The 13,151-nt window shown below is 38.9% G+C and overlaps 1 protein-coding gene across 1 annotated transcript in view; it reads right to left on the bottom strand.

Annotated features, from left to right (window-relative positions):
* The window catches only part of GK (glycerol kinase), a 73,466-nt gene extending 61,977 nt beyond the window's left edge, over positions 1-11,489 (bottom strand). Inside the window, exons 1-2 of the mRNA XM_008572602.1 lie at positions 11,441-11,489; positions 1,877-1,970 (exon numbers count right to left, since the gene is read on the bottom strand). Of these exons, the coding sequence (XP_008570824.1) occupies positions 1,877-1,970; positions 11,441-11,489 (143 nt within the window). The remainder of the gene's footprint in view (positions 1-1,876; positions 1,971-11,440) is intronic.
* Positions 11,490-13,151: the final 1,662 nt, after the last annotated feature.

The following is a 13,151-nucleotide window of genomic DNA, read 5'->3' as shown; positions in this document are numbered from 1 at the left end:
TTTTTTTTTTTTTTTTTTTTTTTTTTTTTTTTGTCCTTTTTGAGACTGGCCGCACACCGGTCATCCCTATATAGGATCCAAACCCGCAGCGGGAGCGCTGCTGCACTCCCAAGCGCCGCACTCTCCTGAGTGCGCCACGGGCTCAGCCCTTCCTTTTCTTAAATTGAGGTAAACTTTAGAGGAAAATGCACAGATTTAAAGTGCAAAATTTGGGCTGAGCCCGTGGCGCACTCAGGAGAGTGCGGCGCTGGGAGTGCAGCAGCGCTCCTGCTGAGGGTTTGGATTCTATATAGGGATGGCCAGTGCGCTCACTGGCTGAGCGCAGTGCGGCTGGTCTCAAAAAGGACAAAAAAAATAAAAATAAAAAAATAAAGTGCAAAATTTGCTGAGTTTTGACAAATGTACATACCCATCTAACCAACATCCCAGTGAAAATATAGAATATTTCTATCACCTCAGAAAGTTCTTTCGTGTCCATTTCAAGTCAATCACACACCCCACAGGCAACCACTTTCCTGATTTCTATCGTCCTAGATTAGTTTAGCTTATTCTTGAATTTCATATACAGCCATGCAGTATGTACTCTTTCGAGGCCAACTTTTTCACCTTCCATAATATCAGTGAGATGCATCTATGTTGCTGCATGTATCAGTTCACTTTTTAAAAATTTCCGTATAGCTTCCATTGTTATCCATCCTACTGATAACAGACATCTGGTTGTTTCCAATTTGGAACTACTATGAATAAAGTGGCTATATAAACATTCCCGTGTAAGTCTTTCTATGGACATATGCTTTCATTTCTCTTGGGTAAATTTTTAAGAGTGGATGTTGCAGGTATGTGGTTAACTTTACAAGAAACTGCCACATGCTTTTTCAAAGTGGTCATATCATAAATATCATTAAATTTTAAATAACATACTTAACATTATATTTAATCACAATTACTACATACAAACACTGTTTCCAAAAAGGTTGATGTTAATATTAGATTGTAAGATATGTAATAAAAACAGATATCCTTTTTTTTTGAAGATGACCGGTAAGGGGATCTTAACCCTTGACTTGGTGTTGTCAGCACCACGCTCACCCAGTGAGCTAAGCGGCCATCCCTGTATGGGATCCAAACCTTTGGCCTTGGTGTTATCAGCACCACACTCTCCCGAGTGAGCCATGGGCTGGTCCCTACATCTCTCTTTTAAAAATACAAAAAAGATACAAAAGTAAAAGATAGCAAACCAAATGTAATCTTTCCTGACCCCATATTCTCCTAGTTATAGTTTTCTGCTGCTCTTCTCAATAAAATTTCTCAAATAACTGTCTCCACTTTTTTCCACCCTCTACTTAGTTCACTTAGTTCAACTATTCTAATCTGTCCCTTCTACTTCATTGACCTGCCTTCTGCAAGGTCAATATTGGTCCCTATGATGTCAACCCAACGATCACTTCTTTGTCTTCATATTCTTTGCTCTCTCAGTGACATTTAAGACAGTTACCCACTTTTCCCTCACTTGGCTGAGCGCGGTGCAGCCGGTCTCAAAAAGGACAAAAAAAAAAAAAAAAATCTTATGTTCAAATCAGCAAAGCACCACTTTGGCAATGATAGGGACAGAGAATTAAATGACTTCAAAGTTAATGTGGCATTTCTGACATTTAATACTTTTTTGCTCTATTATTTTATCATCTCTTTCTTTTCTGTCGCTGAATTACCCACATGTGTTTGCTAAATTACCAAGCTATTGCTGCTTTTCTAATGCTAATCCCTTAAATCTTTCTCAGGAGGCTGTCTTAGCCAAATTTACAAGTCTACAGGGCAGGTGGGGTGAGATGGACTAACAAGCAAGATGTCTTTTTGTGTGTTAAATCAGGAAACATACCCTTCTTTTGGAAACTCTTGTTTTATTTCCACTTGATGATGACTAAGTAGTTCAGCTGTTTTTGAATTGAAAACCTGAAAAACAAAATTGCAATCTTAGTGTAAAAATGCAGGTAAGATATCAAAGGTTTTTAAAGTTCTTTAGCAACTGAAATTCACTGATAGAATAGTCCATTCAGAGGAAATGCCATGCAAGATGTTAGACCTTCTCTTCAGATGAAATCAGAAAAGTTATAAGACAGCTTCAGAAATTACTTCTCTATTATTATTTTTTAATTGACACATAATAATTGTACTTATTTAGGGGATACAGAGTGCTACTTTGATACAAGTATACAATGTGTAATGATCAAATCAGGTTAATTAGCATACCCATCACCTCAAACATTTATCATTTGTGTTGAAAACATTCAAAATCCTTTCTTCTAGCTATTTAAAAATATACAATGTATTATTGCAAATTATAGTTAACTAACAGTACTATAGAACACTAGAACTTATTCTTCCTATCTAGCTGTAAGTTTGTATCCATTAACCAACCTCTCCCTTTCCTCCTCACTACCCTTCCTGGCCTCTGGTAAACCACTATTCTATTCTCTACTTCTATGACCTCAGCTTTTTTAGCTCCCACATACGAGTGTGAACAGATAAGGAAAATGTGTTATATATAAACACAATGAAATACTACTTGGCCATAAAAAAGAATAAAATCCTTAATGAGCCAGAAGATATTATCTTAAGTGAAATAAGTTCAGAAGACATTATGTTAAGTGAAATAAGTGGGCCGCAGAAAAATAAATAATTTCTCTTTAAGATGAAAAGAAACCTATTGAAGATAAAGGTAAATTAAGAGGCAATTCCTTACTCCTTAAAAACTAAAATAGCTTTCTGGTTGTAGGAAAGTTCATACATGAACCAAACAGATTTCCTTGAGAGAATAGGAAAACCAAGAATAATGAAAAAGAGCTGATATAATGCTAATAGCGATAGCCTGAGGTTCCACTCCTCATTCATCTTGGATGTGGAGACAGAAAGGGTCATAGGTCCCAGACAGGGATGCATGCTGTGTGAATTCCTTTGTAGGGAAGTGTGGTGATGCATCTAGCTCTTAAAAGAGCGAAACAGCCCCGTCGTCCACAGGGGGGAGAACTGTATACTGGGCTCCATCCAGCTGAACACTCATGACATACTTGTCATAAATTGCTGACCCTTGATATAAAACATTAAAACCAATGGATGAAAGCTAACAAAGAAGTGGCTGTACAATCCCCCACAATTTTAATGCTTACTGAAACAACACTTTTTAAAACTTAGCAACATTTTTTCATATATATTGTTTTTGTTCTTTTTCCTTCCTTTTTTTTTTTTTCTACTTTTTTTTGGTGGCAGGCTGGTATGGGGATCTGAATCTGTGACCTTGGGGTTGTAAGGCTGTGCTCTAAGCAACTGAGCTAACCGCCAGCTCATATATGTTGTTTTTCACCTGGCAGCACCAATATGTGAGTACCAAAATACTCTTTCTGAGTAAGGATGCATATTTTAATTAAAATTAACTTCCAAACGTCACTGTAATTGCAGCAGCAAAGTCACGTCCAATTAGTTAAGTGTTTCCACGCCTAGGTTTCCTGTGGGAGAAAATTACCTGTTCAATGTAGACTAAGAAAAGAGAAAGTAATAAGAGAAAACACAACTGTGACTTGTTGCCTCCCTCCCTCCCCATCACACACCCCTCCTTTTCTGGAGGAAATGATAAACATATCGAAAGCAAGAGGGCAAATTCTGAAGTCCTTTGGGGAGATAAAATATCTTACTAGTCAAAGGTTAACTTGACACATCATAAAAACAAAAGGCACTTGGCAGAATCCCATGTAATATCCCTGTAATTTACACAACTTAGCATTAGGCTATGTCTCTAGGATGTCAGCCCCTCAGGCCTAGAATAGTGTCTGGCACAGAGTTGGTGCTCAATAAATATGAGAGTACTTCTAAAGGTTCATGGAAAAATAGAATTAAAAGATAATACGAACCTTTCCTTAACTTTTTGAACACCCCTCGTATTTGCTGATTGTCTGAAAAAATATGATGTATTACAGGTACTTATAAGGAGAAAAAGTATCAAATAAAATGAAAAACAGTTATGTGGCAGAAAAACTTGAATAGGAAACCACAGTTGTATTCTCGTCATTCTTATAACCTCTGCTCCGCTGCTACTCTCAAATCCCCAAAGGACTCTGGGTTAGGTGTCCCTTTTTGCTGGCTAGATTCATGAAGACCTCAATAAACTGCAGACTGATGGAGCTATGAATGCAGTGGGATCCCTCCTTCCATCTCCTCCTAGTTTTAGCTAAGCTAACTTCAGGATGCTGAAGATGGATTCATACGCATTTGGAATAGGCACAGAAAAGGGAAGGATTTTGGTAAATTCTATTTGCCACATTAGAGCATGAAGCCATCCAAATCACACAGCACTGGGACCTAACAGGATGGAGCCTGGACCTCTCTACTTTGTTAAAGCTCTGAACCTTAAGGAGAAGATTGACACCACCTTTAGGTGTTTAAGATCTGACCATGTGCACCACTCCTAAGCTTATGGGACCCTTTTTAGATTTAATATTCTTGGAACTGGCAACTTTCTTAGTGCAGCACTGTTTAATAGAAATATAATTCAAGCCACATATGTAATTTTAAATTTCCTCATAAAAAACAGTAAAAGGAAACAGATGAAATTAATTTTAATAACACTTTATTTAAGTCAATATATCTACAAAATTATCATTTTGACATGTAATAAATATAAAAAGTTATCAATGAAATCTTTTACTGTTTTAGTACTAAGTCTTTGAAACCTGGTGTGTATTTTACTGTCTACCACAATTCGGACTAGCCACATTTAAAGTTGTTAGTAGCCACATGAGGCAAATGGCTATCATATTGGACAGTGAAGTTCTAGAGTACCTTTTTCCTTATATATCTAGATTTGCACAAGAATTATAATGAAGCCTCCTGGCAGTCCATTTGTCTGCAGGTGGATAAATGTGCAAACAAAAATAACATGATGGATGTGCTTATTACCCTGATTTGATCATCACACACTGTAAGCATGTATTGAAATATAACTTTGTACCCTATAAATATGTACAGTTATTATATGTCACTTTAAAAAATAATTTTTCAAAAAAATTTTTTAAAAAAAGAAAGCTAATGATATTCCTTAAGACTCTATGGTAGAGGGTAACTCCACATAGAGAACACATTGCCTAGTAGCAAGAATGCTAGTCAGTTTTTGTCAATTAAAGATGTCAGTGGCTGTATAGTTTGCTTTAGAAAATGTCTAGCATGGGGCCGGCCCGTGGCTCACTTGGGAGAGTGTGGTGCTGATAACACCAAGGCCACGGGTTCGGATCCTATATAGGGATGGCCGGTTAGGTCGCTGGTTGAGTGTGGTGCTGACAACACTAAGTCAAGGGTTAAGATCCCCTTACCAGTCATCTTTAAAAAAAGAAAAAACGGGAGAGTGTGGTGCTGATAAAAAAGAAAAAGAAAAAGAAAATTTCTAGCATGGTCATTTGCTTAAAAACCATTTGAAGAGAGAATCTTGAATGTCATTACCACAAAGAAATGATAAATGTTTAAAGTGATGGATATGCTAATTACCCTGATTTGATCATTATACAATGTATACATGCATTTAAACATCACACCATACCCCATAAATATGTACAAATATTTATTTAGTCTCTTTTTTTTTTTTGGCGGCATAAGGCTGCACTCTTAACCAACTGAACTGACTGGCCAGCTGTACAATTATTATGTGTCAATTATAAATTTAAAAAATCATCTGTGGCAAGGGACAAACACCACACAATTATAGATACTCATCTTTTTCTCTTTTTCCAGTTTCAAATTCACCAAACATAAAGGTCAGTTAAAACTCCTAATGCACAACAGCACAGAATATAAGACTATCTTTAAGAAGAGAAATTAAAAGGAATATTTTAAAGGCACAATGAGTCTATGGGAGTTAAAAAACATGCTAGAAATCCTCTGGCCCAGCATTTTCAAAATGTGCTCCCTGCATCTCTGGACCCTTCTGCAGCTGGGAAAGAGGGACAGAGAGCTCCAGCTGAGCCTTGCCACCATGCCCTCCCTTAGAGTTCACATTCTGACTTCAGCTTCCAGATTTCAACTCTTCCAAAAAAGAGGTTCATTAATAATGGAGTTCCAAGGCAAAAACCAAATGGCAACACCAACTGAAACCCATGACCCTAATGTAATGCTCCCATATTTCTAGGTGATATCTAATAGATTAGACAGTAATTACAAACAGGACTAAACTCCAGGTTTTCTGAATACCAATTCAGTACTTTTCCCGTTCAAAAGTACACTAATACTAATTATGATTTTTGAATCATCCAGTAAGTGCCAGCAAGTGCAAAGAAGTTGTATAACACAGGACTGCCAGTGCTATGAAGAGGAGAAAGGACACCTGACCCAGACTTGTGGAGGTCAGAGAAGGGCTCTCAGAAGAGATAACTTTCTAAACTAAGACTTCAGGTTGAACAGAAGTGGGTCTATGTGGGACAGGAGTGCAGGTATACAGGGCAGACAGATGAGCAAGGTGCACAGTGCTAGCTGCTGCTGAGAAAGGATTAGAGGGGGGTGAGGCTGGGGTAGGGGGAGCAGCTGGATGTGCCTGTAGTGATCCAGGTGAGATCCACTGGCAGGGCAGCAGCAGTGGGGGTTGAGAGAAGTGAAGTGCAAGTGCAGGGAGAGATTTAACTTAGGAGGTACTAGCAGGAAAAGGAGGAACATTCAGGGAGGACAGGTTATAGGTAGGCTGTGTTTACAAGACAAGGGATAGGGTAGGAGTAGTAATTGCAGGACAGGAAGGGGTAATGACATTACAAATTTCATTTTAGATAATGTGTGTATTAGTCTGTTTTCTGTTGCTTATAACAGAATACTGGAAACTGGGTTATTTATAAGAAAATGGAATCTATTTCTTACACTTAGGAGTATGGGAAGTCCAAGTTCCAGGGGGCACATCTGGTGAGGACCTTCTTGGTGGGAACTCTCTACAGAGTCTCACGGTAATGCACGGTCATCACATGGCAGAAATGGCAAGAGCTCTTTAATGTGCTCACCTGCTCTTCTCATAAAGTCACCGGTCAACTAACTCCCTGATAACCTATTAAACCATTAACCCGTTACTCCATGAATGAATTAATCCACTCAAGAGGTCATAGTCCTCATGATCCAATCACCTCTTAAAAGCTCCACCTTTCAAATACCATAATTGGATTTTCCACCCTCCTAACACTGTTACAATGGGGATCAAGTTTCCAACAGATGAAATTATGAGGGATCCATTCAAGCCATAGCCATATGTCTTTGAGGTGGTGCTCTGGCACATTAAGTGGAGATGGCCAACAGTCAGTTGCTTCTATTTTAGGTCATAAGCTTAAAGATAAGAGATCCATTCTCAGAATTCCACTGGGGCCAGAAAGGTGGCTGAGAACTTCAAGTTTAGTGTAGTGCAGAGGCAGAGCACAGGCCGCAGAGGCAGAGCACAGGCCGCAGAAGGACACAGAGCTCTGGGATGCCAAGCTCCAGCCCTGCCCATGTCGGCTCTTTGACTTTAACTTTTCTGAACCTCAACTTTTCCTTCTGTAAAAGGACTGAATAAAAATAATTTATGAAGAGTATTTAGCACAGGGCAGGCACACAGTATGCACCCAAAAGATATTACCACCTTGGTTGTTGCTACTACTGCTACTATTTTTATTACTACTACCACTCCCACCACCACCACCAATAGGTGATAAAATTAGAATTAGAAACCACCAGTTCTGGGCCGGCCGTGGCTCACTGCCGTGGCTCACTCGGTAGAGTGCGGTGCTGATAACACCAAGGCCCCGGGTTCGGATCCCATATAGGGATGGCCGGTTCGCTCACTGGCTGAGCGTGGTGCTGACAACACCAAGTCAAGGGTTAAGATCCCCTTACCGGTCATCTTTTAAAAAAAAAAAAAAAAGAAACCACCAGTTCTAAATTCCTCTCTAAGACCAAATCATACCTCCATGTCAGATTTTGTTTTGGGGAAAGGGCAATTAAAAACGGAAGAAACAAGAAAAGTTAATGTAGGAAAACAATTTAGCACAGTGCAGATACATAGTATATACCTGAAATATGTTACCACTACTGCTGCTGCTGCTACTACTGCTACCTTATTATTATTGTTACTATTGTTTTTATAAAAGTTTATACAACACATGCATTCTCTGTCTTATAAGGAGAGCTGCAGAGAGATGAAATGCTCCTTACTCAGTAACTGTTCTATAGGATTGCCTCACTCATCCTATAACTAATTCAGGCATCCCCTCATAAATATGCACATTCATTTCCTTCCCCATGTGTTTTCCCTACTAGCCTACTCTTTTATGGCACACTAATCTTTACTATGTGATAAGACATTATTCAGGAATGTAAACTCCCTTTTGAGAACACCATGATAATACATAAATGTGAATAACTGCTTAAAATAATACTAGCCACAAATATATTACATTGCAAATTTGACCAGAAAAGGCCTAATGGCATCTACCAACAAGCCACAGAAGTAAAAAAACAAACAAAAAAGCAAACAAAAAAAAAAACCCATAGCAAATGGCATTATATTTTTCTTAAAAATAAATTGTATTAATAGCATATGCGTACATCTAATACAGCTATAGTTTATTATACACAGCTATAGTTTACTATAAAGCCAATTTGACTTTTTTCCAAGATCCTCCAAATTTTATCTTCCTGTTCTTCTTAATCCAAGAGTTCTGAATCCTGTAGGCCCCTCACTGCTGATGTTAATTCATGTAAACGAACACCTACCACATGCCAGATGCTGAGTCAGGCTTTCAGGGAAGAAGAAAAGACACTATTCTGCTCCTCAAGAAGCTCAAAATTGAAAGCTCTTACTGCTTAAGCTAGTGAGGGACAAGAAGACAGACAGGAGTGGGTGGCAGCTCTCTGATGAGAATGTGTTCATGCCACTTGTATAATGTGATGGGCAAGAAAACAAGCCAGGGTAGTGGGGGAAAAAAGAAACAAAAGAATCACAACTCTAATTATCACAAGAGTGGCCTCATTCCAGCTATGAGCCAAATTAATTTTACCAAATTTACTGTTCATTAGTCCCTGGCCTATAATGGGTGCTTAATAAATATTTGGTGAATAAATAAATGAAAGAAAGAGGAAATCCATCCACAAGCCTTATGAGATCTCTAAGTATGATGAGACAACTGGGGCCAAGGCAATATTTCCTGCCAAAACAAGCAGGAAACTACAATTCTAGTCATTCTTCATATACACTGGCTGTTGGAACAGAATGATTATGCAACCATTATCCACGGTGACACACCTGAGCCCTGCCCAGGACCCGCTGAATCTGAGTCACAAAATGATAATAACCTGCAGCACTTATTGAACGGCAACATTTCTTATATATTGTAAAACTAACTTGTAAGCATGGTTTTTTTGTTTTAGTTTTTTTGTTTTTGAGGGGTGGGGGCTGGCAAAGTTTCATTCATTTGTGACCATAATCAGAACAGACACTTGATTGATAGGTGGGGAGTTGGCCATCTTCATTCTCCCATCTCCCCCTTCACAGTAGTCCAGGCAGCTGGGGAGCCCAAGGCAGTAGTTAGGAGGACTGGCTTCAGAGTATGACAGACCTGGACTTAAATCCTAGTTTCTTTTCACCAGTTACTCTGCAACCCTGGGCACAATCGTCAGCCACTGTCTAATCATCTGTGTAAAGGAGCTTACTAGTACTATCTATATTACAGCGTTGTAGTGAGGATTAAATGAGATGATGGAAAAGTCCTCAACACAGTACCTGACCCATTTCAAGTCACAACACATTGTAAACCTTTTTAAATATAATTCAACTTAATTAGAAAAAATGTGTTACCAAATTAAAGAAGGAAGTTGATTGTTTAAACCGAAACTTTTGTCTTATAAAGAAATGGCCCCTCCTTAAAACCTGTTACACTAATTCTCTTTCCAAGAAGTTCCTACTCTGCAATCTGAGTAACCATGTGCCAACCCCAGTTCACTTTCCTATCAGACAAGTTGGAAATTTTCCTTCAGTGCAAAGCATATGCATAGGGCCCCAAGATTAATTCTTTGATAACTTGACAAAGAAATGAACATATTCTAAAATTGCAGGTCTACTACTGAAATAGAAGAACTTAAGTAATCAAACATACCCAAGTCGGTAAATTTTAAGATTTTTTGGCCAGGGAAGAAAGAAAACCAGAACTAAAATTCAATTGACCTATTAAAGAGAAATAAAAATCTATTCAATAAACATGCATAAAGTATTCCCTGTAAACAAAGCACATACCACATGTTCATTTGTCATGTGGACCAAGATGTTTTAAGGAATGCAAAGATGAACAAGGCTTAAGAGGAAATCCCTGCTCTCAAGTACAGCAGGTATTCAATTACAATACAATGGACAAGGTAATAAGAGCTATCTACAGGTATAAAAAATGCTTTAGGAAGAGGGAGAAATTCTGACTAAGGGTTTCAGGAAGCCTACTAAGAGATGGCCACTGTTTAGAGGTACAGTAGTATTTCCAGAAACACATATGGGGGATATAGGGTCAGAGGCACTTCCTTCAGATGAAAGAACACCAATTAAGCTTATTCTTATGGGAGAAAGCTAATATTGCTAACACAGAAAAAGGGAGAAGAAAGCTTGGAGAGGTTATTGGTCTTGTGAAAAGTGAATCAAATATGCAAATATAATAAATAATGGTCGGGAAATTATTTAAATACCTTTAACTTTAACTTTAAGTTAAATACCTTTAACTTTAAGCTTCTTTGTGACAATTCTTATCCACTGTACTCTATATCCTGAGAAGGTAAGCAATTATTTTTGAGTCATAATTATAACGTGAAACAATATGACTGGAATAACTCCTGCAAATCACCTTGTGATTGAAGCACTTATTCAGCAAATATCTATTATCTGTGTTTTGCAGGGAGTGGCTTAGCAATCTCTTTCCTTATAACCACAGGAAAAAAGACCTTGCTAACCCATTCCCAAGTTTTTCTCTCCTTCACACAGATCTCTAAGTCTTTTATGTATCTCTAAAGCATTCTTTTATAGTTGTTCCGCAAGGAGCAGTCAACTTTACTGATCAACTTTTATATGTCATTCTCTAAGCAGGATGGGAATCTTCTGAATTTGCACCTAGGCTTACTATTGAGATCATGCCAGATAGAGACCAGTAACCAGAACTTTTAAGAACTTTTGAAGTTTCATGTTGTTCATGTTAAACACTGAACAACTGATTGTGGTAATATGAAGTCGATCACTTCCTTTTCCATTAATGTAGAAATATGTCTTTTGGGCAACAGAATTTGGTAGACTAGGAACAACCTGCAGTGGATAAAAGATTGCTGGGCTTCATGGACAGCAATAATGAAGAGTCAAAAAGAAGGCAAGCACCACCAGGCTGGATTCTAAAAAGGAAGCCTGCAAAGTTATGAAATATTTTACCCACTTTCATATAGGGCAAAGGCTGTACAAACTTGAGAACAATCACCATGCTTGGTTTGGCCCCCACAGTGCTTTGTGAACTATTTGCCAACATTTACAAATTGGAAGATTTCACTGAAAAACTCTAGACCACCAGCTTTTCTTAAAGAATCTGAAGATCTGGCAGCCTTGGACTTGGGTTCCTGCTTGGCAACTACAAGCCTGTAGTATACTCCTTGGCCTGGGTATACTCTCCAGTCTGCTCCCCCCTTCTACCTGCCTGGCCCCTGCAGGCATTTGTGTGGGCAAATCTTGAATATGGCTTTAAAAATCAACCCACAGTTAGTTGGCACACATGTCATAATGATCTTACTCAAGTTGGGAAGATCATAATGAAGACTGTGTATTTTATTTATTAATCAAATCAGGTTAAGCAGACTCTCTTCCTTATGATTCAGGATTACTTTATAAACATTTATATGAATATAAGACAAAGTAAAACCTGCCCTGATGATCAAAAGATAAACAACGCAAGAGATCGTGGAACTACGCCTTGGCAAATCAAACCAGTATAAGTCATTAAATAAGATTCAAACTAAAATGAACTGAAAGCTTTGCACTTCAGACAAGAAAGATAGGTGTCAGAATCACAGCACAAATGCAGTTTTTAGTCAAGTGGCCAGCTAAACAGAACTTTGAAAAAATATGTATATTGTATATTATATTATATACATATATATGTATATGTGTATAATATATATGTGTGTATAATATATACATATATTACACATATATGTATCATACATATGCACACACGCATACTAAATGATGCAGGAACAAGTGATTTGAGGTAAAGAAGTAAAAAGAGAGCTAAATAACTACTAAATACATCGACTGGCCAGGTTAGTCAAATGTCCATTGAAAGCATGGGCTTTTACCAGCAACTGTTCATTTAAATTACTTTCAAATTATTTTGCTGAGTTCAGTGCCAGATCACTTTAAGAGCAAGTTTCCCAACTGCACAAAACAAAATAATCAGCGGAGTCGCTTAAATAGCACTTTTATGGTAAAATTCTACTGTCATACATGGTAAATAAAAAGCGAAACAATTTCCTGTAACATTACGCTGTGAAGCTCAGAGAGGACAATCATTTGTAATGGGCAAAGTGTCAGAACTGAAATTTGCGAGTCTTCAAAATTAAATAAAGATTCTGGGAAAAGCAATGTAGTGTGACTGTTTCCTAATTTGTTCTGCTACCCCCCTCAGTATCTACCCTCTGCAATTTCCCTGGGAGAGGATGACAACGCACCACCACGCTAATACTTTATTCGATCTACTGCTCGACAGGACGCTGTTAGGCTACCACAGCCGTGACACAGCTTTCCCCCCATCCAAGGACGTCCTGCGCCTCGGAGGCCAAATGCTCCTGGAGAAGACCGCTGTAGCGGTCAATGTGGCCACCTGTCCCCTGCTACAGGCGGGCCACTCTGCAGATGCTTGGAGAGTCCTTAGTTTCTTTTAAGGGAAAAGTCCTTCCATTAGTAGGTGACCCGGCTCCACCACCAAGGCTGCGACTGCTCAACTCGGCCGCGGGGGTCGTGGGAGGCCGAGGTCCCCGAGGCCCGGGCGGGGCAGCCCCAGCGTAGCTGGTCCCTCTCCGGCCTCCCTCCCTTACCCAGCTGCAGGGGCCCGAGGACGGGAGAGGCTCGGGATGGGGACGCAACACCCAGC

Source organism: Galeopterus variegatus, unplaced genomic scaffold (genome assembly GCF_000696425.1).
Source record: "Galeopterus variegatus unplaced genomic scaffold, G_variegatus-3.0.2 Scaffold809, whole genome shotgun sequence".
Taxonomy (NCBI): Eukaryota; Metazoa; Chordata; class Mammalia; order Dermoptera; family Cynocephalidae; genus Galeopterus; species Galeopterus variegatus.
Note: the sequence above shows the minus strand (reverse complement) of the source record. Positions and strands in the feature narration are given on the sequence as shown.